Source organism: Sturnira hondurensis, unplaced genomic scaffold, assembly GCF_014824575.4.
Source record: "Sturnira hondurensis isolate 20B ecotype Veracruz unplaced genomic scaffold, ASM1482457v3 Scaffold0006505, whole genome shotgun sequence".
Taxonomy (NCBI): domain Eukaryota; kingdom Metazoa; phylum Chordata; class Mammalia; order Chiroptera; family Phyllostomidae; genus Sturnira; species Sturnira hondurensis.
Window position 1 is genome coordinate 1,501,774 of NW_028079136.1, and position 27,052 is coordinate 1,528,825.

Here is a 27,052-nt window from a genome sequence, read left to right on the forward strand (position 1 = left end):
TTGAGCCACATGGTTCTTATGTACCATACTTCACTGTGTCAGAGCCATACGTCTAGAGTGGATGCTAGTAATTGCACTGTGGTGTTCTAGATGCATTTCTATGCGGCACTTTGTCATTTAGGAGGGACCATCAATATTAGATGCCTAGTGGTGTTTCACTGGTTTGCTAAGAGGAAATAAATATTCAGAGGATCCAGCATCTAAACCTGCAGTCACAGAGCGAGTTGTCCATTTCTTTTTTTTAAATTTAAATCGTTTTTTAATTTTTTAATTATAGTCGACATACAATATTATATTAGTTTCAGGTGTACACCCCAGTGATTAGACATTGTATAACTTATAAGTGATCATCCTGATAAATCACGTACCAATCTGACACCATACATAGTTATTAGAATATTATTGACTATATTCCCTATGCTGTACTTTTCATCTACACGTTTCATTCCGTAACAACCAATTTGTACTTCTTAATCCCTTCACCTTTTTCATCCATCTCCCCAACTTGCCTATGTCCATTTCTAATTTGAATGATGCCAAGCAAAGTGGGCCTGTCCAACCTCATTAGGTACTGTTTCCATTTTGCTTATAGTGCTTTAGGGAGGAATGATCCCATTTCTCAAACCATTTGGCACAGCCTTATCATTACCTCTGGTATGAGCTGGTCATCACCAAATACCTTAAAGCAGTAGTTGGGAGCAGGCTGCTATTTCGTCATCTTCTGTGGAATGAAAAAGTGATTAGGGTGTTTCCCTCTGCTCTAGGCTAAAGCATCAGAAAGATTCAAAGCACAGAGCTGTGGGTTGACCCGAACATATTTTCACATCCAACATTGCTCATGCTAGAATACTGGCTTTTGGAAAAAGAAAAAAAAATAGGATCACCTCCTCCCCCTGCCCCCCAACCCCATAACTTTTGTCTAAAGGGTACCACTAAATCAGCCTAAGTTTTCTCTGGCTACTTTTCTCTCTGGCTTTCTAGGTCAGAGTGTATTCTTTTTGAGGGATATCGCCCTGGCCCTCAAGCTATAGCAGCTCAGCTTTTCAGGCAACAAGCAGTCTGATGCCTAACTCAGTTTCACAGTAAGCACCCTTACCCTAAAGAAGTTGTTTGTTCTCCTGAGGGGAAGGTTCAGTTTTCCGTGGGACCAGCACAAAGTGGTTAATATTTCTTTTTATAGACCAGATGATGTGTTAAGATGTTGAACTTGGTTATTAGATGAACCAAAGAAAATATAACAGGTTGCCGTCAGAAAGATAAATGGATAAATATTAAATTTTGTTTTAAAAAGGCTTTGTACATCACTTCATTGATGTACCTTTGCAAATCAAAAAAGCAGATCATGATTTTTGATGTTTTGCTGTATTTTCTTGGTATTCCCTTGGTATTTGTCTTTTCAGTTCTTTACATTAGAAGAGGTTTCACCAAAGTCAACCATATTCTAGTTAATAGAAATGTCTTTCCTGTCTCTGCTTATAGATTTTCCTTTTTTTTACAGCCAATTAAGCCCTTTAGAAAAATGTAGCCAGAGTTTTTCCATCTTTATTCCCCAAGGGTCAGATTTCGAAACTCCCATTCTGTCCAGATGGTCGGTGAAGATGTAGGTGATCCGTTCACAAGTGTGAGACAAGGGATAGTCTTCACCCACAGACCAAGAGTTGGGGGTTAGCAGAGAAATGGCACCTGTTCAGAATTGTTCCTTTTCTCCAAATTTCTGGTTCTGTCTCTCTCATTTTATAGGAACCCTTTCACATAGAAGTGCAGTAAAGCATTCTTGTAATACCAAGAGAGGTGCCTGAGGTAATGGCAAAGGTGTAAGCATTTCATGTTAACTTAATGTAACTTTATTTCTGATAGATTGCAAGACAACAGCAGCAACTTCTGCAACAGCAGCACAAAATTAATCTCCTGCAGCAACAGATCCAGGTCAGTGTATTTTATTACTCTCGTCTGATTATACTCGGATACTTTCCTCCTTGAAAATGGAATTTAAAATGCTGCAAATGCACCCCTCTCTTGTAAACAGCACAAATGTGGCTACTATTCAAGAATGCTGTGTACAGTTGTGTAAGTGGGTGTAGGAAATACCGACTACGTGGTGGTCTAAGCATCCTTTGTGATGTGATGCATAAGGCAAAAAAATCCTATCTTTTTTCTTTCTGCCATTTGCCTGACACTACCTCGTGGAAACCCAGTGGTTTCCCAGGTAGCAGAACTTGCTATGTTGATCGCCCTAAAACAATTTCTGCTTTGTATTATACCATCTAACAATATCATGGGGAGAAGCTGATGTTTATTTACTTGTTAGGACTGTCTGATTTGGCTAGCTGTGAAAACAATCTTATGACCTGGGAAAATATTGGTAATAATTAATTTGTTTTTTAACAGATATTAATTGGATTTCTGTTAGATGCTGAGAGCAATGAAGGACAAATACCATATGATCTCACCTTTAGCAGGAAGCTAAACAACAAAACAAACAAGCAAGCAAAATATAACCAAAGACACTGAAATAGAGAACAGGCTGACAGTGACCAGAGGGGAGAGGGGAGGGAATTTCAGGGGAAATAGAGGAGGAATTTAGAGGAACATATATAAAGGACACATGGACAACAACTAAGAAGGGTGGAAATGGGAGGGAGCGGGGGAGCATGGGGGGTGGGATGGGATGGGAGTAGTAGACAGAAAACTGTACTTGAAAAATAATTAAATAAATTTTAAAAAAAGATTAACAAATGATTGTCTGTCTTCAAGGAGCTTATAGTCCAGAAAAGAAGAATAACTTGTTTCTGAAGAATTGTAATGCAATTTAGAAATTCTCTTTTTCAGTTGTGGCCAAGTAACACTATATGTAGATCATAATGACAATGGCCTGGGAATGAATTTTGATTTCTGTCATTCCTTTGTGTACTTGGTAGTGAATTCAACTCACAGCTTTTTGAGATAGGTAAGGAAGTGGCCTCCATTTTTGAATAGCAACAGAGGCGTGGTTGTCTGGTGATTAGTCCTCAGGAATACTGATGCCAGAATTATTATGTACCTGCCACAGCCCCTGTTGCTTCTCTTGGCTGCTGTGGATATTTTCTAACCACTGAGCTCTATGATTCAGCCTAGTTGGGGCAGTATATTCTGAATGTTATTATTCCTTTCCTGGAAATTAATATTATACCTTTCTGTATTCTTACAAAATCATTCACATAATGTCATAGCTTACTCTGATCTCCTACCTTATTAATGAAAGCCAGTGATTTTAACTTAGATCCTTGCTTCATTTTGTTAATCATACTTAGTGTTTCAGGTAGTACTCTCTGCTTTTAAAATACCAGCTTAGTGCCTGAAGAAGTGCCTGTGCCTAGCTGGGCTATCGCCATGAGGTTTTAACCAGTAGTTTGTTGTGGTGGTGGTTGTTTTAAAATTTGTTCTGATTCTGTATTCCATATGCAAGTCTATATGTTTCAGAATAAAGAGTTCAAATGTAGAGGAAAGGGAGTGTCTCTGGCGTTTTCAACAGCCAGCCTTGACAATTAAATCTTGGAATAATTTCCCATTCTGCTATCTCTTTTATAACTCTTGCTGAGATATGTAATTAAATAATGGTCCAGGTGTTCCCTTGCTCTGCCCTCATTAGAATTTTCAGTGTGTCTCCTTTCACTGAGGTCAAGACGTTTGGCCTGTGGCTTCCTACCTTTTTCTCGAGCTCCCTCTCTACAAGCTTAATAGGTATTAAATAACCCAATCATTTAGGTCTCTCTGTTTCTCATATTTGTAAAGCACCAATGGAAGAAGTTCCCCAAGATGTTCTCATATCAGTTACTTATTATTAATGTTTTTACTACCTCTTTATTACTTCTCAATTTTGAATGTATTCACGTATTAGTTCAATGTTGTTTGTATTAAGTGGCTGTCTTAATTGGTGTTTGCCTGTGGTACTGAGGCTTTCAGATGAGTAGCAAACAATTCAAAGTATTTGTATGAACTATTATTACTATTTATTGATTACATATGATTTCATAGTTACAGCTTGACTACATGAAATTGATGTCTTTTTCAGGAAACTAGCACTTGATCTTAAAATATTCATCAGAATATTCAACTTGAGGAGATAGAAAAATAATTGTTCCAAGCTTTCTAATAGAAGTTTAATTGCTTTTAACATTTGTGGGTATTTCTCAATGTATAATTTTTTAAATGAAGCTAATCAACACTTGATCTTTGTAGTATAAATTATAAAAGCATAGAGCAATTCAGAGTGTCAGAGTTATATTCATTTTAGAAATATAGGATTCTTTGTAACCAGGATTCATATTGTAAAAATAAGAGGAAGAAATAACCTATATTTACATTCCCTTCTGTCCTGAGTTACTGTTTACTACATATCTTCTCAGTATTTATCTTTTCAGTATGAGACCATTGAAAAAATTTTTTAAGTGCTGAAGAACACTCACTCCTTACACAACACATATTCTATCTCTAACACTTTATTTAATATTCAGACTTGTAGTTATTTTTTGAAAGGGGAATGGGTTGACTGTATTTTTAAACATGACTTTTGATAAGCCATAGACATGATAAGTTTAGGAGAGAGATTATTTTGGGGCCAATTTTTAATATATTTTTTGAGCAAAACAGAATGAGATTTAAAAGATGTTTCTGACATTTTTCTAATATTAAAGAAACATTTTCCCTTTTGAAAACAAAACAGAGTGAAACAATAAATACAAAACCTAACTTCTCTTCTTAAAGCAAATAAATATGGAGACAATTTGAGCAAACTTGACCATTTTTCTTTTCTTAAAATCCTGAGTCCTAGAACCCATAGCTAACACCGTCGGCGGGACGGGGCCTTGGCAACGGGCTGTGGACCGTGAGTGTCAGGCAGCTCCAACCAAACCGCACTTTACATGGGGTTCAGAAAGCCAACTTTGGACTAGTGCTCCTGTTTTGGAATTTGCAAGCTGTAGTGGGAAGAAAGGAAAGAGTATCTAACCTCTTGCAACAACCACAAACACATCTGGGCCTATTGTAGTGGAAACAAATGGCAACCTGAATGGTTTGCACAAATTTAAAAGCAGGGTTTTTCATTAGAAATAGGAAAAGGTATGATTAAGGTGCTATTGTAATGCCATTTTTGTGGCTTATTTTATCTGTACTCATTGAAAATTTATATATGCAGTTAAAATATTATTTATATATATTTTTCTTCCTTGAATATCATTTTTAAGATATAATTTGCCTTGGTAAAGCCCAACTAAGTTTTGAAAGACATACTTTTAAAACCGTGTAAGCCTTTTTTAAAAAGTAAGATGAATGATTTTAGAAATGAATATTTTAATATTTTTGAAGAGTCAATTTTTACCATTAAAAAATCAGGTTAGTAACTTTAGACAATTATTAAAGTGCTTTAATATTAACAGGCCTTTTAGGAGGCTGCTTGCTTAGTGAATTCAAATCCCTCTGTTTGTGCTTTGGGGAAAATGCTGATTCCTCTAATTTGTTACATATTAAGTAATTCCCCTGATGTGGATGGAGCCCCCCTCAAAAGTTAGACATTTTTGCTATTTCTAGGACAAAAACAGCACAGTATTTATCAAACTCTATGGAAAGCAAAACTAATAGATCATTGAATATGGGTTCATGGAGTTGGGAATGTTGGGTTTCCTGCTCTAACTCGCGAGGATGGATAACTGCTTCACGTGTTATCCTCCTTCTTGTACTAAATCTCTTACCAACCTCGAAGAGTTTTATTTAGGAGTTATGTTGATTAGAAAACAAAATTTTTAGGCAGGGTAGGGGAGAGCAATGGGGGGAAAACTGAGACAACTGCAGTAGAGCAACAATAGAAAAAAAGTTTAAATAAAAGGAAACAAAATGTTCTTTTAATCCATTGGACGTATCAAAGCATGTTTACAGTATTTTAATCAACTATCACCTATATGGGGGAATTTCAGGGGAAAAGGGGGAGGGATTTAGAGGAACTAGTATAAAGGACACATGGACAAGAACTAAGGGGAGTGGAAATGGGAGGGAGGTGGGGAGCGCTGTGGGGGTGGGCTGGGATGGGAGTAAAAGACAGAAAAGTATACTTGAAAAATAATTAAATAAAAAGAAAAAAACTATTACCTATACAAGGTGGGCAAAAGTCAATTATTACCTATACAAGGTGGGCAAAAGGTTTACAGTTATAATACAAACAAATAGTAGGATAATTAATAACAATGCAAGAATAAACTGTGTTTTGTGTACTTACAACTACAAACCTACCTTGCCCACCCCTGTAAGTCTAATCTAAGCAGAACAAGACGTACTTTATAAATCCTGATTTTGGGTCCGCCCGTGTATTTATTCATTTACTGTCATTTGACTCTGTCGTAGTTTTTGAATCCAGAGGAGATACTCTTCATGGGCACAACACGCCACATTCTTTGGTTTTCATAGTATTTCAATAGGAACACACTTAATGAGGATATGTTGCTGCTAGAACTGAATCTTTGCAAGAGAATTCAGCTCATTAAAATATCTTTGTGAAAAACCTACTTCTCCAGGCATGAATGGTGTTACCCAATTATTTATGTCCGTTCAGACCCCAATTTTAATGGTATTCAAGTGGCTTGCTTTGTGTGCTATACAGAAAGTGTCCTCTCCTTATATCACTGACTGAACAACAGTTGTCTCTTAAGATAATGGATTGGCTGGTTGAGGTTTTATTTGGGCGTTTGGCTTCCTGGGCCCGGGCCAATGATTTAGTTGACTCATACATCCACCTTCTAGAGTATAATTGTGAAACTTGAAATTCTTAGCTCTTTGTTAATTTTTATGGTTAAAATACAGTATCAATGGTCCTGCCCTCATCTTTTAATACATTCATTAACTGGTGGACTCAATCTGTGAGAGGCCTGAGTAAGGGCCATTGCTGCTGCTTCGCGGATATTCTTGGTTTTACACAAAAACTTACTCTTTTAAATGCTGTGGTACGTGCTGCTTGTTTACAAAAGCCAAGTGTTGGTCTCTTCACTGATGCTTCTCTCTTCTTAAGGGTGTATGAGTATTTTTCACACATAGTGTTTTCTATTTTGGTTATAATGTATTCCTGTGTGCCGTTTGTGTATTTTGTCTCTGTGTGTTTGTCACATGATGGAACACCATTAAATGTGGTGCTTCTTTCTTCCTGTCTATTAGCTAGAAAAGATGATAGTATTATAAGCGAAGAGGTGATTGTTCTTAAATGATTAAATAGAATAACTTGAGATGTACTCTCACCTTTTTAGGAGGTAAACCTTGCCTTTTGTTTCCTTCAGTATGATTAACTACAGGCATTTCAGGTGTCTGCTGAGCAGAATAAGGACTACCATTTATGTGCAGGAGTTGTCCAAAGATCAGGAATAATTACTTTGTACATTAGCCTTCGTGGCCTGCATGACCTGGTTAATTAATTTTTTGCTAGGATAATAATAATAGATATATATTTGAAGATATGCTTCATCATTAAGTATCTAATTGACCTCTAATTTTAAGGGCTGGACTTTGCCTTTATTGTCAGTAGGAGATGGCTGAAGCAGCCAAGAGAAAAACGGAGGAAAGTCAAGAGCCTTCAGGCCTCACATAGTCCCTCTGTCTTATGTTGTATCTCTTTGTTAATTGTATTTAGCATTGATAAACAAAAAGCAATTACAGTGCTCCTGTTTTGGCTCTTGTGAATAGTCCTCTTTTGTGTGTTATTGATCAGGTAACGGATCTCCTTCCAAAGGCCTCTGAAAGGACCAAATAACCCATTGGAAGTAATTTGATACTTCTGTTGGCACCATGCATTTATGTGATACTCTCTTGCAATGAAATGCGGGTTATAAACAAAGCTTAGAAGTTTAGGATTAGCCCCCAGCTTCAGCAAGCCCTTAAAATATTTTGTAATTCTATCTTCAATCATGAATTAGCCAGGAAAAACAGACCCTCTCTCCTCTGTTTTTCTGCTGTATGCAGTTTTTAATTGCCCACAGGGAGGCTGTTGTGATGTTCTTTGGAAGTTTAAAACCAAGATAAAAATGCAAATCTAATTATTTCTTTTATGTAATCTAATTAACTTTTTGAGTAATGATAGATGCTCCATGGCTTGCTTCAAACATTTTAATAGTGAAATTTCTGAATTATAAAGCATAGGTAAAGCTGCTGTGTACTTCATGACTAGCAATGGCCTTCAGAGCTATAAACAAAAATTATTATTGTGGATCTGAAACTTTACTTTCATTAATCATGCTAGACCCTTTGTTAAAGTTGGAGTGGACCTAGAAATAAGAAGAGGTGATACCTGACCAAAACCTCAGAGCTACTGCATGGAATTATCAGTCAGCTTGCTACCGTTTTCTAAATGTGGCTTTATGGCAAAGACCTTATTCAGCAGACCAGAACTGATGTGAATTTCAATGCTTTTCAGGCACTGTCTTTCAGATCCCCAGCCCCCTCTAGCTGACCCTCCCTCCTCTATCTTATCTTCTTGTGCTTATCTCTCAGATTCTACCCCCCAGCTCTCTCTCAAACTAGTGATGCTAAAAATTCAGGGGAAAACAAAGTCTTTGCTGCTTTCTCTGTTTAATGAAAGAGGGAGAGTGTCTTACCTCTTCAGAGGCCGGAGTGGACAGTGCAGAGTGGGCAGACGACCCAGGTGGTGCCTGAATGTGACATCACACAACAATGACTCACTCCCCATGGAAAAGGTGTCTCTTTTCTATTTTTTTCTTGATCTCTCTGATTATAGTGAGGGCTCGGTTTAGCATTAGTCTTTAATACCTTTCTAGGATGTGCTAGTCTTTCTTCATAGGATAGAGAGACTGAGGGAGAGATCGTCTTACTCTTAGGGCCTTTGGAAGCAGTGGTGCTTAACTAGAATTTAAATAAAATAAAATGAAAGTTTTATTTTCATGGTTACTTCTATTTGCAGCAAGTGATTTTGGTTTTCTGTTTGAAGTAGTGATGTAAAGTTCCTTTTGAAATAAATGTAATTAATCAAAAAATAGTCAATTTAAATAACAACCTTAAGCTAATAGTAATTGGGTACTTGAATATGGCAAAAATTATGAATGTAGTTCTTTAATAATAGAATTTTGGGAAACTCTTGCGAGAACGCCACACTAAGGTGTTAAATGTCCTCCTCCACCATGCTTCCTCTTTCACAGAATGTCCAGCTTGGAAACCCAGGTCCCCATGGTTCTCACTCACGCAGCTATTCCTGTTGGATAGCAATGCAGTGAGTTTATCGTTAAGTCAGACGTAAAAATAACCCTGAGAGTGTTTGTTTCTACTTTCTTTGGAATTAAAATGCCCTTGCTTTTTATGAACTAAAGGTGATAATAAATGGTCTGTGCTTTGTTTCTTTTTGCTTTCCAGTGATTTTATTTGGTAAAATAGAACATTTCCAAAATATACGTCAGTCCTCATTTTTGTATTTCTTTGCAATTTCTTTGAAATGCTGCCTCTAGTCCAAACCCTTTACTTTGCACAGGGAAACTGAGGCGTGGACCACAGACTTGTGCAAGCTTCAACAGCTGAATGCTGTCAGAGCCCAGAGTGGAGCCCAGCTTTCTTGACTCCTAATCTAGTGCTGTTTTCAGCCTTCCAGGTGGTGCCTCCATTTGCCCTTTTGTGACTTGAATAAATCTTAGTGCACTTTAGTGTCCCAGTTTGCAAAATGTGGAAAATAGTACCTAACATCTAAAATGTCATTACATTCCCTTTATCTCTACCTGGAAAAAAATGGAAGATTTGTTATTAGAATTAGTTTATATCCAAAAACTACTGCAGCTGTGGGTGGGTACATACCCACGAGGAAAAAGATAAAAAGAACATAATCAGAATCTTTTTGTAGTATAGTGTGAAATGTTTTCATGGCTGAGTGACTTTTTAGGTATTTACATATAAACTCCTTAGGTAGTTAATTATAATACTTTCTGGGAGCTGTAAAGTGATATGAGGGTCATATTGAGATACTGAGGGTCAGTCACGTTTACCGTTAATATCTTTTTTTCCCCCGCAGCTACCTTCTCCAGCTGACATAGTGACAGCACTTGATTTCAGTGGTTCTCAATCTTGGCTGCACCTTGTAATCACTTGGAAGCCTTTTTAAAATACTGGTGCCTGAGTCCCATTCCAGAGATTCTGATTTAATTGGTCTGGGTACAGTCCCAGATGGTGACCATTAAAAGCTCTCCAGATGATTCCAGAGGGCAGTCAGGATTGAGAAATGCTGCTTTATACAGTGTAATGCAGATTAAATGATTAAATGTGACCCTAAGTTGTTTGGACTATCTGTCATTCTATTTACCTACCTACCTACCCTTATATAGAGTGAAGTTTGGATAATAAGCAAATAATCCTTGAGCAGTTGAAATATACTTTTGACTTTGGTCACAGCTATTTTACTTAATAGCTAAAAAGGATATCATGGATTATTGGTTCAAACAATTTTAATAAACTTAGTTCTAAGAAGTTGATTTTTATTTACATGTGGCAAGATATGAATTTGTTGGTATGAGATTTGTGCCTTGGAGAGATATTTAAAATAAAATGCAACATAATTTTTCATAATAAGACAAATTTTTTAGAAAATTCTCAGGTGCTCTTTGACTTCTATTATCTAAATGGAATAAATTAAACCCAGAAAATCAACCTGTTTTTTATTATTTAAAAAATACTCTCTATGTAATTGACTATAACTTGACATATGTGAGGAATGTATGAATGTAAATGTACTTTTAAACTATATTTGTACATATAAGTAGAAGTTATGGATGTTAAGATACATTGCTTCAGAGTGTATGTAATTAAAAATTTTTGGAGGACCAGATCAGGTATTGGAGACAAATAAATCAAGATTTAAATTCTACTACTTATTAGCTCCGTGATAGTTTTGCTGATTCCTAGCTGTGAGATAAGTTACTTAATGTCTCTGAGCCAGGATGTTATAATTCCTAAAAGATGGATGATTTTGGTACCTTACTAGTTGATTAGAGATCATTGTAGAAAACCCTAGTAAGTGTTCAATGAATAATAATCCATCACTATCATTATTGTTGCTGTTCATGTATACTAGTTGTAGGAATAATTTCAGAGGCTCAAGAGAAACATACATGGACATATATTGTGTCAGCCTTTGTAAGCATGTTTGTATCTATATACACATGCATAATTAGAACTCACAAATTAGTGATGTGAATATAGGATAATCAATGTGGATACACTTTAATCAATTATTATCATCATGATAATCCAGAGGAAAAGACACAGCAACAATTTTCTCTGGCTGCCATATGAGAGGTATTTCAGTCGCCAGTGAGAGGAAGTGAAAGTAAGGTTTATCAGGCACTTGGAAATGGTTGGCCAGGAATGAGGCAGAGCTGCCTGGAGATTATTCTGGAAAATAGGGTCAAATTCCCACCTTTCACACTGAAATGCGCTTTTCTATTAGATCAATCGTGCTTGTGAAGTTAGGGAGATAGTAAATGAACCTTTCCAGTTTATTTTATAGCCTTTTTTTTAAAACACACACACATACACAAATGAAGTTATGTGATGCAGCAGCATAAAATGCAAAAGTCCTTCTTGTTTAAAATAAAGTTGTTCATATAAATCTTATGTGCGCCATCTCCTGTAAGTCAAGCATTTGCCCAGCTTTCGTGAATTATGTCTATACTTAGAATTTAAGAAGTTAAACAGTATGCATACCAGACTTGAGAGATGGGAAATAAAAATTGATATACTGTGTGACACTTGATATAGCACAGGGAAATATTTTTTAGATTCTGAAGGGATGTACTGACATAACCATTTTTAATTCACATAAGGTAACCCCCACTCAGAGTTATTAATGTTTAGAGTCAGATATTTTACTTGTTCCAAATAAAAGAAAATAAATGATGCAAAAGGTGTAATGTCTCACTGGGAGACACTGAATTCATTTTATCCACCACCCAATCCATTAAGAAAATGTTAAAGTTGTAACATTAAACAACAAAAGTTAAGGAACTCACAGGTCAGAATAGAGGGTAAAGTCCTCCTGGTCAGGTCATAGCCATGCCTTTTATTAAACATACACTCTGGTGACAGATTTTCCCCTTAAAACATATACAGATGAGTTTGCTATGATGGCTGAGATTAGTGCAGGTGGAAAGGGCTCTCAGCTAGGCTGACTTGCCTGTGCTTGAACATGTTGACAAGGTGGATAAACTATTCTAAAGAACTCTCGCAGGCCAGGCATACTTTGCCCTGTAATAGCATCATTCATTTCCCAGCCACACAAAAGTTGGCTCCTCCTTCTACATTTTTTAGTTGTATTCTTTGTAGGAAAATGGGGGTGGGGGAAAGACCAAGAAACTGATTTGGCTTCAATTAATTGTCTAGTAAATTTGTCCCTTTTCAAAAATCACGATGATGTCAAGAACCTGTTACCTAAACAGAAAAGCATTCCTTTAGTACTGCTATTTGATAAAAGATGAAGTAAGTACTAGTTTGGTGTTTTTTTTAAATGTATGTGGCAGAAGTCATTTGGTGATATACAGAGAGTGAGTTAAGTACAGGGCACTTGATTGTAATTGAATGGTGTCTGAGGAGGCAGTCAGAGACCTGAAACTTCAAGGAGAGGAAGGATCTCCAGCTGTTGGTTCAGGTATTTGTTTGTCCTGAAGGACCTTTTTCATTCTGTGGCTGGCTATCAGCTCCTCCTTCCTCTTCACTTGCATTTCACTGAGAATCATGAATTACTCTCGAAGTTAATCAGTTTAGTAGATGAAGGCTTGGGGGGTGGTCTGACAGAATCAACCATGGAGAGGAAGAAAGTCCATATGCATAGGAAGCTATCACCTTGCTTAGTGATAAGTAATTGAGGTTTGAGAAAATAAAAACTACTTCCAAGATTTTCTCTCTACCCTACTCTTTGTAATTCTTTGCAATGCTTGTGCAGACTCAGGCTTCTAGATTTTATGTTAGAAGGCTAGATAGAGTGGAGACACCATTGGATAGATGACTCGAATTCTTTGTATGTGGAAAAGCCCAGAGGAATAGGTGAATGTTAGATACTAGTGTTCATTACTGGGTTTAATCTTAGAAGATCAGGTAGACCGTAGTGAAAGAGCAAACATATAGTCTACTATTGGAAGAATTGTAGCTCTTGCCTGGGATATTTATAATGCAAGGGCAAAGAAAAACAAAGTCAGACTCTTGAAGTTGGCCTCCACACAACATCTGTTTTTTCTGTTAAAATTGTTGGATTTTGTTCTGTTGTGGATCATTAGATACATCAGTCTGACAGGGTGCCCTTTCGTGGACTCCATTTTAGGGTGAAAGTACATCCTTGGAATTCTTAGAGATCTGTTGTGGAAGGGAAGTTGGTCACTGGCAGTCCAGAAGAAGAGGTCACCTGAACACCATGTTTGGGACCTTGGCCCCATTCAGTACAGTGCCCTTTCTTCCCAAAGAGACTGGGCTGACTGCAGAGACTCGGATTTATGATATACTGTTCACCTCACATGGTTAAGAGTACCATGTTTAAGGCAAATGTCTTTGTGTAGTAGAATTATAGTTAAAATATTTTTCTCATTTTAGTTTAGTTGAAAAGTTTTTATATCAGAAATATTATTAAATTTATGACAGTTTACTTATATAATGAGCTACTATAGACTGTTAAAATTATATTTAATGATTTGTGGTAATGTTTACAAATAACATTAGGTGAGAATAAACCCTAGAACACAGTAATGTAAATACAGTATAATCTTATCTACATAAAAATAAGCATTTAGGCATTTACAAAAAGACTGGAAATAAATGCATTATTTTATAATTAATGTTACTACTATATTATTATTTTACTTTTAAAAATTCAGGTAACAGAAGAGGAGCAGGGATCTATCATTTTATTTTATGATCACTTCTGGGATAGATTGTGATCACCAATAGATCATCAAATCTTGCACTTGGCTGTCATATCTGATTTCTGATTGATTAAATAGAGCTCCCAGTTAATCGAAAACAACAAGGTCTCCAGATAGCTGGGAAAAAATATGCAGCTATAGATCTGTCCAGTGCTTTCAGGCTGTTTTACTGATTCCTATGCCTGCTCCGTTTCTTAGTCATTTTCCTACTTTTGTTTAGGACACTGAATGAATTCCATAGACTTGTATGATCCCTTTGGCTCAGGGAAGCCATGATTTCAAGCCCAGGAAAAGACAAGATATGGACATGATTGGTTCTTGATCTACTCTCTGCAGAACTTGTTCTCCCTTCCATTAAGGGTCTGCAGTCCCAACCAGGAGACAAAATAGTATTGCAGAAATGTAGCATGGAAGAAAGAAGCCTGGACTTGGGTTCAGGATGTCTGTGCCTCGCCTTTGTTTGCTAGTTCGCTAGTAACTTACATGATTTCTGGCAAATCATTCTTCTACACTAATTCTCATTTTTTCATACATTTAGAACAAGGACCATTGTATAAATTTATTGCTGAAATTCCTTGTGCTTCTGATCTCTTGTGATTGCAGATGAGAAGAATTAACTCTGGTCCTTAGAAAACGGAGAGCAGCAGGTAGTCTTGCCTACAGAGCTTTCAGGCAGATGTCATGTTCTCCACAGCATAAGCCGTGTCCACTTAGCAGTGTTTGTGTTTTAAACCATTGAAAGGTTTTGAATTATGAGGTCAAAATCATGTTTTCTTTGTGGGGTATTGTGATGGCTTGTAATGCCTGCCACATGAAATGATAGCTATGGGGGCTTTTTAGAAAAACACATTTAGGAAGAGGGCCCTGTAAATGCCTGCTTTCAGGCCACACCTCACACATTTCTGCAGCCAACGACAAACTCTGGCATTAGGGCTGTATAATGGAAAGGGTGACACAAACTTAATTTTAGTGTTGCAAGTGAAATATTATAATTTGGGGGGAAAATCCTTATAACTTTGTAAAGTATTAATTGCAGGAAATGACAGCATATCCTAGTGAAGTATTATGTCAGTGGCATACATAGCATGTAACACCTTTTCCTAGCCTCTCTTGTTTTCACCCCCAAGTGTTGCGTTTTCACTTGAAAAGAGATGTGTTCAGCGGTAGAACTTCGTCTGACTGTAGGGCTGGTGCTGAGTGTGATTCAGACTGTCTGAAAACAGTGAAACTGTGAAGGGGTGACTTCTTGGTTCTGCATCCTAGAAGTGGGTTTACTGTGGGAAGCATCATGTCGATGCGAACATTCTTTGAGCCATTGCCTCATTTCCAGCTTGTTAGGTTTCATCTTCTCATCCTAATATATTTTCTGACTACAGTTTATTTATTGGTTGCAAGATAAAAAACGAGAAAATTTCATTTCTGATGTGTGGTACAGTTTAATATGGTTTTCCGATTTCCTCCCATTTTGTTTGAAGTAAATAGGGTAATTACTCACTAAAATTCTAATATCTTTCAGGGCTTTAGGGATGAATCTGAAACAGAACTATATAATGTTTTATTTAAGCAAATTCATGTTCTTATTAGGCAGTTCACCTTAATGTCATTTTTCATAAATAAACTTTGTTTTATTTTTTCAGGGGTTATTTAATTAATTTTGTTGTACTACCACAGTCTGACATCTGCATCTGCTAAGGCCTGCTGGATGTGATTTGTGGTTTAAAAATAAAAATAAGTTATTATTTGAAAAACGATAAATCATTCAGAAATGATGCATAAAAACGAATGTAAAAGAGTCTGATGCAATTCTATTCCTTTTTGTTTCTTTTATACTAAGGCACATGTACAGTTATCTGTGTCTGCACAGAATGTATGTGCCAGTAGAATGTCTGATTAATACCTAACTGGACATGAGTGAACCCTGTTCTGCAGAAACTGCTGCTGTGCTGCCTTTGTGAACTGTTTATGGTCTCCATTAATTGCAGGGCTTTACCGTATAACCATTGTGTAGATCTGGTTTTACTTATCAAGCCCAGATCTGCTTTTTCTCCCCCTGCTGAGCAAGGTGAAGTACCTTGTGCTACCAGCTTCTTATTATTTGGGGGTCAAAGCATCTTGGGGGTTGATGCTGGCAGCCCTGGAACTCCCAGTGTTTCTGTGCAAAGATGAGCATTGCTAGAGTTCGTCTTCAGTAAGTTTACTCTACATACAACACAGGTTAAACAAATATTTCACTTTTGAATAAAGTATTCATTTTAATAATTATGGACAGATACTCATTTCCCCACAGGCCTTCCGACCCTCTCCACTTTGGGTAAGTGTAGGCCTAAACTGGAAGGCTTTCAAAGTCTGGTTTTCAGGTCTCCAGCCTAGCCCTCACATTTTCTTTCAGGGGAGGAGTAGGTGTGGGAATGAGGTGGGGGACAGTATGGAGGAGATCTCTACATAAAAGGCAACGTTGTCTTTTCTCCATAAGAAGGCTCATAGAACATCATGTTTTCTTTGGAAATGGGAATGCGTGAAGGGGGTATTTTGGTTGAGTCTGTAAGAAGGCCATTTCACTTTCCTAATAAAAGAGCGGGTTGTTAAGTAGGAGTTTTAATCTCCACCCTGAAATAACATGTTGGCTGTGTATTCCAAAGGGACAAAATGTATTGAATTTAAATGGAACAGCAAGTCCATCCCATTCTGGTCCTTAGTTGTCTTTTGGTTTTGTTCCCTGACCCCCCCCCCCNCCCCCCCCCCCCCCCCCCCCCCCCCCGCCGCAGCTAGCTTCTGAATCTAGGTTTAAAGACAGCTGGGAGATTGGGAGATGCACTGGTAATTCACAAAATGGGGGTTCTACTTGTTAACCATAGAATGTAGGAAAGAGATCTGGGGAGCAATCTAAGGAGCTATTGCCTCTTCATGTATGCTAACAGTGTTTGGGAACATTCTTGTTACCTTTTTGACTAAATAGGTCTGATTGCATTCTGAAAAGAATAAACAATAGGAGGATTTAAAAAAAATTTAATTAACTAGCTGTGAAGTTGTATAAGAAAGAGAAAACACTTCGAAAATGGTCAGAGCTCTCGTGTATTAAGCACAGCAGATGAAATGATTTATTGGGCTTTATACACATTCTGTAAAGGGTAAGCATTGCTAACAGAATGAGTGGCAGCCTCTGGGAGCTGAACAGGCCCCAGGGACTAGTCTTTGTTCCTCTGGTCTTGACAGGCATGTGTCTCTGTTAAATGAGAGCTTAATTTCTCTCATATGTGAACAATTTCCAAGCCCAACAAAGGCAGCCAGGACTGGAGCTATTTAAAAGAACCAGCACAGGAGGAAGCATTCTTGAAGAAAGGGGATGCTAAAAGGCTAATTACTCACCATGGCTTAGCAACTATTTTATTTTTCCCTAAGCAAGGTTTATTAACATGGATCTGCCACTTTAAAAAAAAACATAAACACACATTAGAATTACAAGGTTGTATTTTTATTCTTTGTGAAATAGCCATTTGCTGATCTCTGCTCATTGAAAAAAGGTGCCCCCAGCAGCCGTGGTGATGCATCTTATGGAATATTAATTCTCTGTCGGGGGAGGGGAGAGGCTAATATACTTCGGATCCTTCCTCTCTCAAGTGGAAGGAATTTAAACTATGTACTAGGCAGCATCCTTGGCAACCCTTTCTTTAGACGGTAACTGCTTACAATGTCGAGGATCTTGACTTCAACATTTTCTGTGGGTGTTTCAAACTATGATTTGTTGAGTTTGCCTTGGTTTCTGGGCACTGCTACCTGGGGAAAATGCCACACTGTTGAATCGGCGTGTGTAAGAGGCGACAGGTGTATCTCCATTTACACTGCACGTGTTCTCCTAGAGAGGTTTTGTAAACTGGATCATTTTTTCCTTTTTGACTTGTACTATAACTCTCATTAGACCTTTATCTTAATTTTTGGCTACTGACCTTTAAATTTCTGTACTCATCCTTTGAAGCTTGATATGTCCTTTCCATAAGGTGTTGACCTATAAATAAACACTAATATGTATTTATATGGCAACTATTATAAAGGCAAGAGTACTAAAGTATGAGCAGTAATCGCCTTCTTATTTATCTATATTGGATGTTTTTATAACAGGACACACCAATTATTTAAGTTGTTAAAAAAGAAGAATTTTGGAAATGAATGGTGAACTTATAATTTCTAATGAAGACACTAGCTGAATTTTGAGACCCTGTAGTCAAATTGGCCTCTTGATTTTAGAACTAAAAATGGGACCTGGTTCTCTTGATGATCACTAATAATTTTCTGAATGACCTTTGGGAAATCACTTATATCTAAGACCTCAATTGCCTTATCTGTAAATGAAGGATTTTTTCTAAACTCTAAATTTCTGTGTTTTAAGACTAAGGTAAAAATGGATCTCTTAAATAAAATACATGGCGTGACTGCAGAGTGCCCACAATAAATTTATTTAACTCCCCCCCCAAAAAAAACATTATTATAAGTCTAATTTAAGTTTTTTTAATATAGAAAAAATCAGGACATCCTCAATTAGGCTACCTTGACTGGCACAAAGCCAGTCGTGCAGTGTTACCATGTCATGGGAAGTCAGCCTACCATGTATGACCGGTGATATGCGGCACAGCAGAGAAGCTGTGGCAACTGTAGATTTTACTCATAGTGATGGGCAGCCGACAGATTCACTCTTTTGATTGTACATGTTTATCAAAACAGTCTTCATGAGAGGAATCAGATGATTTCCGCTGACATGGCTCTTTCTATTAATGTACAGAGACACCTCCCGGAAGTGTCTGAGCTCAGTGTACGGCCGTGATGACCTGACTCAGGAGAAGAATGGGATGGTATTTTACTTAGAATATGAAATGATGACTGTGTGACTTGGAGAAGAAAAACGTAAAAGTCATTTTCTCCCAGGTGCTTTTTCTCAGCATCTTTGCTTGCTACCCAGAAGTTCTGTGGTTTTCATAAGAAGCCATATTTCAGTAGAAGTAACACATGCCAAACCACTTAAACTAATGACTAGCCCACCTTTGTTCCAGATTTGTAGTGCATTTGAATAAGAAAAATGGTAGGATCTCCAGAAATGACTCAAAGAAAATTCTAGGACCCTTAATTCTGATATAAATTAATAGATTAAGCCTGCTTTCCCCTTTTTATTTCAAATATCATCATTTCTTTATAAATTGCTTCTCCTTTAATATTTCCTGTTCTTACAAATGACATCATCACTACAAGTCATACTCAATGTCTGCTTTTCCTTCATGCACCATAGAACTGCCAATTCTAGTCCAATTTACCTCTAAATGTCTTATATCTGCTGTTTTATTTTTACTGTGACTGACATGATTTAAGTGATCACCTCATGCCCAGACTGTTGAAATACAGTCTTAAACTGTCTCTTCACCTTCAGTCTCTCTCTCTCCACTTCACACCACACATTCATTACAAAATATTCTTCCTAAAGCACTCTTTTCATTGTGTTTCTCTTCTGTTCAGAAGTCTCTAATGATGTCTTGCTGCCTATTATTTTGATTTATTTCACAAAATTTCATTAAGCACTTGTGTTTCTGACAGTCTTCTATACTTTGACTATATGACAATCTACAAGAATCTCTGCCTTGCTAAGCTTACATTCCAGTTGGGGTGGCGGGGCATAAATGAGAAAAGTAAAATTATAGTATGTTATAAGAATTGCTATGGAGGAAAAACAGAAAAGGGGGAAAAGTAGGAATGAGGCACTCCTATTTTAAATATACATTTGTTAAGTCTGTATGAAGAAGGTAATATATGAGCAAAGACCTGAAAGAATTTAGGAAGCAAGTCATGTAGATAATCTGGAGTAAGACCCTTCCAGGTAGAGGGAACAGCAGCTACAGAGACATAGGCAGGGGGAGCAATCTCTCAGGAACAGTAGGGACAAGTATGACTGGCAGTAGTGGGACTAATTTTGGAGTGTGGACAAAAGGGAGAAGAGTGGAATGTAAGAACAGAGATCTTTTACATCATTTAAGGGCTTTGGCCTTTAAGTGGAATGGAAGGCCATTGAAAAGAATGTTGTGATCCGACGGGTTTTAACAGGATTGTTCGGCCTACTGTGCGCAAATAGACTGAAGAGAACAAGAGTAGAAACTTGGGAAAGTAAGAGAAGACTATTTAGATAAGAAGCGTTGGTAACCTGGACCAGGACAGTAGAAATAATAAACCATTAGATTCTAGGTATATTGCAAAAGTAGAGCCAAAGAAGTTTGGAGTGAAAGGGACATAGGAAGGTCAAGGGCGACTTCATGAATTTTGATCTAAGGAACTTTGAAAATGGGGTTGCCATTCGCCTAGCTTCTGCCAGTCACTCAGAAAATTAGAAGAAGAGGTATCAGTGGGGGTGAGGGACTGTGGTTGGGCGGGCTGTGGGGAAATAAGGAGGGGAATTCAGTTTGGTGTAGAATGAAGTTGAAATACCTATGAAAGATTCAGGTGGAGATGTTGAGTAGGCCATAGGACGTAGAAGTCTGGGCTTCTTGAGAGAGATAAGCACTAGAAATGTGCATTTGGAAGTGCAGTGTGGATGGTTTTGTAAACCTCAAATTCTTAGCTGGAGTTCCACAGCCCTCCACTAATATGGTTCCTACTCTAATTTCTAGCTTTACTTTTTTGCGAGCTAGTTAATCAAACTTGTTTATGTGTTATCTCCTGAACATGATTTATGTTTTTTCATTTCTAAATTATTTGTCATTTATTTTTTTACTTAGGAAAAAAAGTATGACAATTTTTTCTGTATGCCCTTATAACCCTCACATTGACCTTTGCCTTTTAAAAGCCGAGAATTCAATTAAGGCCTAATTCCATGAAAACTTTACTGATCACCACCACCCCTACCCCCTGCCCCAGCTAGTCATCCTTTTCTTTTCTGAGCCTACACAGCAACTTGGGCTTTTCTTAATAGCATAAAAAAACCTCACACACTGTGTTTTAGTTATTTGTGCATGTTTTATACTCCCTACAACATCACAGTACCCTTGAAGACAGAGATTGTATTGTTTTTATGTATTTCCAACATGCCTTGCTTGGTGCCTGCCTTATAGAGAGTAAAGCTTCAGTGACTATTGTTGAAGCAAACCACTGAAATCATAAATAATTTTAATGGGCAAAGGAGACAACGAAAATTATTTTTTTCTTCTTTTCATGCTTATCAGTTAGTGAAGCAAATATTGTAAATTTTTTTCTCAAACACATGTACTCAAATATTGAGCTCTTGATTCCGTGAATTAAATGGAGTGATGGAAATTTAGGAGTTGGTTTGCTCCATTCTCCAGGCCCTGATTTTCTGATCGAGGTTAACATTGTCCAATTTGGAAATGTAATTAGTTAATGAATCGGATGTTCAACACCTACTTGATTAAATTTAGTAATCTTGATGAAATAAACAGTACACCTTTTATAAATGAAAAAAACAATGTTAGTGACCTTTTTAATAAAATTATTTTAACGACTGATTTGGAGTGACTCTGATGTTAAAATGTGGAGAAAGAGCAAAAATGACTACAAATGCATTTATTCTACAAAGTTTTATTACTCTTTTCTATCTTTAAATTAGTGAGTAGCTTTTATTTATAAAAAAGTAACATTGAATACTTAATGTATAATAAGGGCTTTTATAAGTTCTTTACAATGTTACCTCCCTATATACCCTGTGTATTTAGTCCTTTAGAATTCTTCATTGAGCATTATTGAACTTTACTATTGTTTTTGGAAATAGGTAGCACTGTGGTTCCTTGAGGGAAACTTCAAAAAAGGATAGTAAGAACTATGGTTTTTACAAGCTAACTTTACTGTTTGGTCTCATTTTAAAGCTTCATATTTTTTTATAATTCTCGCTTACATTTTGTTAAATCAGAAGTCCTGGGAGTGGTAGACTTAATTCAATTCTTTTAAAATTGATTAAGTGTCTTAGTACTGAGCTGGAGATACCCAAGCGGAAAAGATAACATCTCTGCCTTTAAGAAATTCACAGTTTAGTAAGAGAGACATCTGAAAAATAATCCTGTCAAATAAAACATTTTTTTAATTTAATAATATTCCTTATTAGCTCTGTTAACTGACCATTGCCTAAGTATTTTAGCTTTGTCAACATCAAAGGTAAATCCCTTAAAGGTGAAGGTGGTGTTTGTAGCTCTCTAAGTTATCACACCAGGAGGAACAGTAACACTTACTGGAATGCCCCGAGAAAATGCACTGAAAATTATTCATCCAAAGGTGTATTTTTTAGACCTGTTTTACTATTTGTTATTTTAATAATCAGCTATAGGAAAAAACCATACTTAGCAGTCAAGGAGAAAAGAAAGAAGCAGTCAGTTCAGCCCACAGCCTGCAGTGAATATCAGCTCTGTGTGACATGACTGAAACCTAGGTGCAGGAGGGCGATATAGGAAATATGAGACACACTGTTTTCTCTCAAAGAACTCTTAAAGGAGCCAAGGAAGCAAGATGTTCATATATTGAATATTTTAAAATGCGAGAGCAGTCACAGAGCATTTTGTCAGCAAGTACAAAAACTAAATTGCTAAATGCTCCAGGCCCACCGACTATAATGATTGAAAGTAAAAAGTTAAGTTACAGACCATGCAAGAAATTGCTTTACGAACTTATTACTCACCTTAAATTGAATGTAGCGGTATACTGTACTTTCCAACAGAGTATGGTTAGTTTTATCTGAGAATTTCTAGAGACCCCACTCTCTTTCTCTTGCAACCAACCTCTTTCAGAAATGGGGGGCCTTAAACGTATTAGCTGCTTCTGTGGTTGAGCCATGAATACACCTGTTAGTGTCCAAATGACTCACAGAGGACGCAGTGCATTCCATGTGGCCAACTGCAGTTCTCAGGAGCCACGAGGCAGAGTCTGCAGGTTGTTATCTTGCTGGGATTAACTTTGTCTCTGGGTTGCCTTAGGAGCCACATCCGTGTGGTGTCAGGCTCTGGGAGAATGGTTTAACTTATAACTTACGAGGACTTTACTGGAGATTTATTGGCAAGATTTGTTTTTCACTTTAATGGAGAGACACTTTTTATCCTGAGGTTTGATCTGGAAAAAGTTTGTGTGGAAAGAGTTTTTTCCTGTCTCCAGATGTTGTTCCTCCTGAGGTGTTGGCTGAGAAGGCTCCTTTTAGCCCTTCCTTTGGTGATGATACCTAAGCCTCGGAAGGGTAAGATTATATGTTCTACCTATAGTTGTACTCTTTTTAATATGCTTATTTTCTATCCTTTAATTCTCTTTTAACCTTTCATTTAAAAAGTATCATAAAAAGAACTACGGGGAAATAGAGTATATTTATGTTAGAAGGGATCCTGTGGATAACCAGATCACTGACTTGCAAATTGTATTCAAACTAATAAAGTAAGAAGTATATTTCACATCATACTTGATACACCCATTCAGCGCAACACGCGTATGTGTATATAGCAGAAAAAATTCATTAAATACTTGCCGTAGCACAAGGGCTCGTTTTATGAGATCTTTTCATTTTCTTATTTGTCTTCTCTCCTTTTTTCCCACCCATTTCTCTGGTCTTCTCTCCCCTTCTTTTCCCATGCTATCTTTCTTTTTTACCTTCTCTTATCTTCTTGATTCTCTCATTATCTTTTCTCTCTACACTTACTCTTTTCTCTCTTTTTCCTCTTATTTCTTTCATCTTCTCTTTTTCTCTAAATCTGCACTCTTTGTCGCCTCTCTTGTCCTTCTCTTTTCCCCTTTTCTCTTCTATTTTATTATATTTGAAAAATCCCAGCTTTGTTCCCATTAATTGGTCACAACCATGAAGTGTGGAAAACACTGACCCAGGTCAAACCACTTATTGTTCACTTTAGGAAGCTGAGGCTGATAGAGATGGAGTTTTCTGAGATCACATGTTAAGTCCTGGAAACACCTAAGCTGTGAACACAGTTAAGTTGAGAATGTAAGACTTTAAAGGTCTGCAAAGAAACCAAAACATTCTAGGTTATATGGACATGTAATTAAACTTCTGAACCTCATTCTCTCCATTTGGGAGAATACAAGGTATAGCTAGATGAAATCATAAGCGAAAATGTCTAACTAAAATTTCTGAATTTCATACAGCTTTCGAGCTGACAAAGTTGCTATTTCTGTGAACTTAAAATTTTGATTTTTCCATGCAAGGGAAAGTTATTAGTTATGTGTAAAAATTGAGTGACTTTAAGGGTCCATTATATATAATTGACAGAATTTTTGCATTAAATTTAGACTAAAAAGAAACAGGAGAATCTATTAACTTATTTTCATAGTTCCGGGAAGGGGTATGAGGGTGAAGACTATGAGCAGCCAGAGTGTGATAAAACAGCTGTAAGTGTAGCCACCTGCTAGGGGTTCGTATGTTTGAACAGTGGGTGTCAGAGCGTATTAGGGGCAAGGCCAAGTGAGAACAACAGATCTAAAATTTATTTTTTTCTTTAAGTAATACCAAGTGCTAGGTACTGTGGTATGTCAAAGAACAGAAAGAAAGAAGACTGAGAAACATTAATACATGTGGTAGAAACCTGACTCGGGTATCAGAACGAGCAGCACTTACTGGCAATAGAGCAGTTGTTACTTTGCACAGTGCGGGTCGCGGAGTTCTGTGGTGCCTGTGAAGTTGCTCAGCACTTTATCTTTCCTTTGCCCTGCTTTCATCTCTGTAGAATCCCTCTCTGCTTTTTTCGGAATCTACTTTGAGTGTGTGGTTTTGCGTGCGTGTATGTGTGTTTGTATTTAGTTTCTGTTGTTTTTTTTCTTACTTCTTTTGAGGTATACCAATTTATCAAGCATGGAATTTAAAGTAAATACTATAAATAAATTTTGTATAATATTTGGATTTAGTGAAACAGCTACTAGAGCCTACTAGCGACTGAAATAGTTGTTTTAATAGTAGGATTATAATATATGTTAGAAATAACAGATTTATTGTCAAGTGATAAGTAGTGCGGTCCTCACAAAATCTGAGCACGAGAATAAAAGGAAGGAACAGGTGTACCTCCTGGTGTGCTGGAGGTGACACACAGGTGCCAGCTGTGTCCGTCTTTCCCAGACTCCTTGTTCAGGGACATCATGTGAGTAGGTTGGAATCAACCTCTGAGTCTGAATGATTACACCATGGAAGTTGGCAAAGGCTGTGAAGCATATCTCTGTCTACTTCTTTTTTGAAAGCTGGTTTACCAGCCTATAACTGGGAGTGATAAAGGGCAAAAATATTAAAGAGCAAAGTAATCGAAACCTTCAAATAATTAATTCTTTAGTTAAAGGTAGTGGATATCATTTAACTAGTCAATATTATTGATTTTGAATCAAGAGTTAAAAACTTTTGTGTAGCTTTGCTGAGAATTTGGAGTTAATCAAATAATTTAAAAGGGAGCTCAGTCCCAGATTTTACTAATTTAGAAATATTTTAAAGTAATTCACTGCCAGAAATAATTAGCTGTCTGGGCTCAGTGTGCTTTTCCTGTAGACTTTAGGAAAGAAGAAAACTTAAAAGTCTGAACAGAATTTAGCTTAAGAAAATTAAATACTCCCAAATTTATTTTCTCCTTAGTCTATAATTTCATCCCAGCAGTTAGTATATCTTCTGTGTTCTTTGATTTGTGAGTGACTCTAATATAAAGCTTCTTCTTATTAACTACCTTTATGTTAAAAGTAACCACATTAGAACCTCCATCTCATTGAAGTAATTTTACCACGATTAGTATAATGCCGCAAACCGGTGTTTCAGAGCAGGTGTCATGGTAGGCGTGGAGATGAGCTGTCCAGACTCTTCCCTAGGGGGGCGCTTGCTGCCCTACCATAGAGGACAGTCAGGAGCCCCCATCTGTCAGTCCTTCAGCTTTGCCTCTGCTGCAAAGGGCTGCTTCCCCCCAGGTCGTTTCCTTCCCAGGGCTCTCCCATTTGAGTGAAGAAAGTGGGATGTGAAGGTTGGGCCTTTTGGGCCTCGAGCTAGACGCTCATTCCAGAGCTTCCTCCTGTGTGGGATGGAATTTAGTTCAGCCAGTATAGTTCAATGCCTTTCTGTGCCCAGTCTTGTTTCGTCCTCCTTCCCGTTTACAGGTATTGCTTCCTAGTAAAATCTTCTACCCTAAACCTTCTCTCGGTATCTGCTTCTAGAGAACCCAACCTGCAGCACCCCGGCTCAAATAAATACAATTATATTAAGGCATTTCAAAAATCAGATCTTACTAATACCACTGATCCCTGCATTTTTGGTATGTTGTTCCCTTTTTATTACCCTCCCCCCCATGACTTTGTGGTCTGAACTGTTACGAAAAAGCTTCACTTGTGGTTTTGCTCTACATTTTAGTACCTGTTCCCAAAATTCTGACATTTACAAACATGTGATAATAAAGTTTTACTTATCCCATTATTCTGTTGCATTAAGTGGATTTTCACAGGTAGAAACAGACATATCAAAAGTCTGATTGTTCTGTAAGGCAATAAAGGCCAATAGAGGGGAGATTATTTTAGATGAGATTGGGTATGTTCAGGGTGGTGTGGCCATAGATTGAAGGGAAATTATTTTAATAGTAAATATATATGGTACAAACTTTATTACTTTTATATAAAACCCCAAATTCTACCTGGTCAAAAAATTTTTAATATTCTAAATCTGTATGCATAGTTATCCGTTTGCTAAAATCCATAGTTATGTATTTTAGATCTTATATTACTCAGAATACTTCATGAAAGTTTCACTGCCTTATTTATTCTATCAGTTTACAAGTTCATGCCACCTAATATTTCTCTATAAAATTCCCTTTGTATACTGAAAGATCAAATAAAAAAATAAAAGGAAGGAAGCAAAGCATTTTTTAAATGAACACTAGTTTCTTCATGTAACTGTTTTGGGTACTGGTAATTGCATGAAAACAAGAAAGAAGATAGGTGGAAAAGATAAAAAATGTGAGAAAAAGTAATATTTATCATAAAGTCTTGAATCTTTAATGAGCTTATCTTTAGCATTCTCATACCAGAAATGATTTTTGTCTGAATTAGGTAAGTGGGAAGGACAACAGGATTTAGTCACAGCTAAGCACCATCAGTCATTTATTTTTTAAGATTTTATTTATCCATCTTTAGAAAGGAAGGGAAGGAGAGAAGGAGAG

General features: G+C 37.0%; 1 protein-coding gene across 17 annotated transcripts in view; it reads left to right on the forward strand.

Moving 5' to 3' along the window:
- SOX6 (SRY-box transcription factor 6) overlaps window positions 1-27,052 on the forward strand; it is a 600,742-nt gene that overhangs the window by 397,492 nt on the left and 176,198 nt on the right. For all 17 annotated transcript variants that reach the window (XM_037049998.1, XM_037049997.1, XM_037050000.1 and 14 more), the window contains one exon: window positions 1,858-1,926. In XM_037049998.1, coding sequence (XP_036905893.1) covers window positions 1,858-1,926 — 69 coding nt within the window. The remainder of the gene's footprint in view (window positions 1-1,857; window positions 1,927-27,052) is intronic.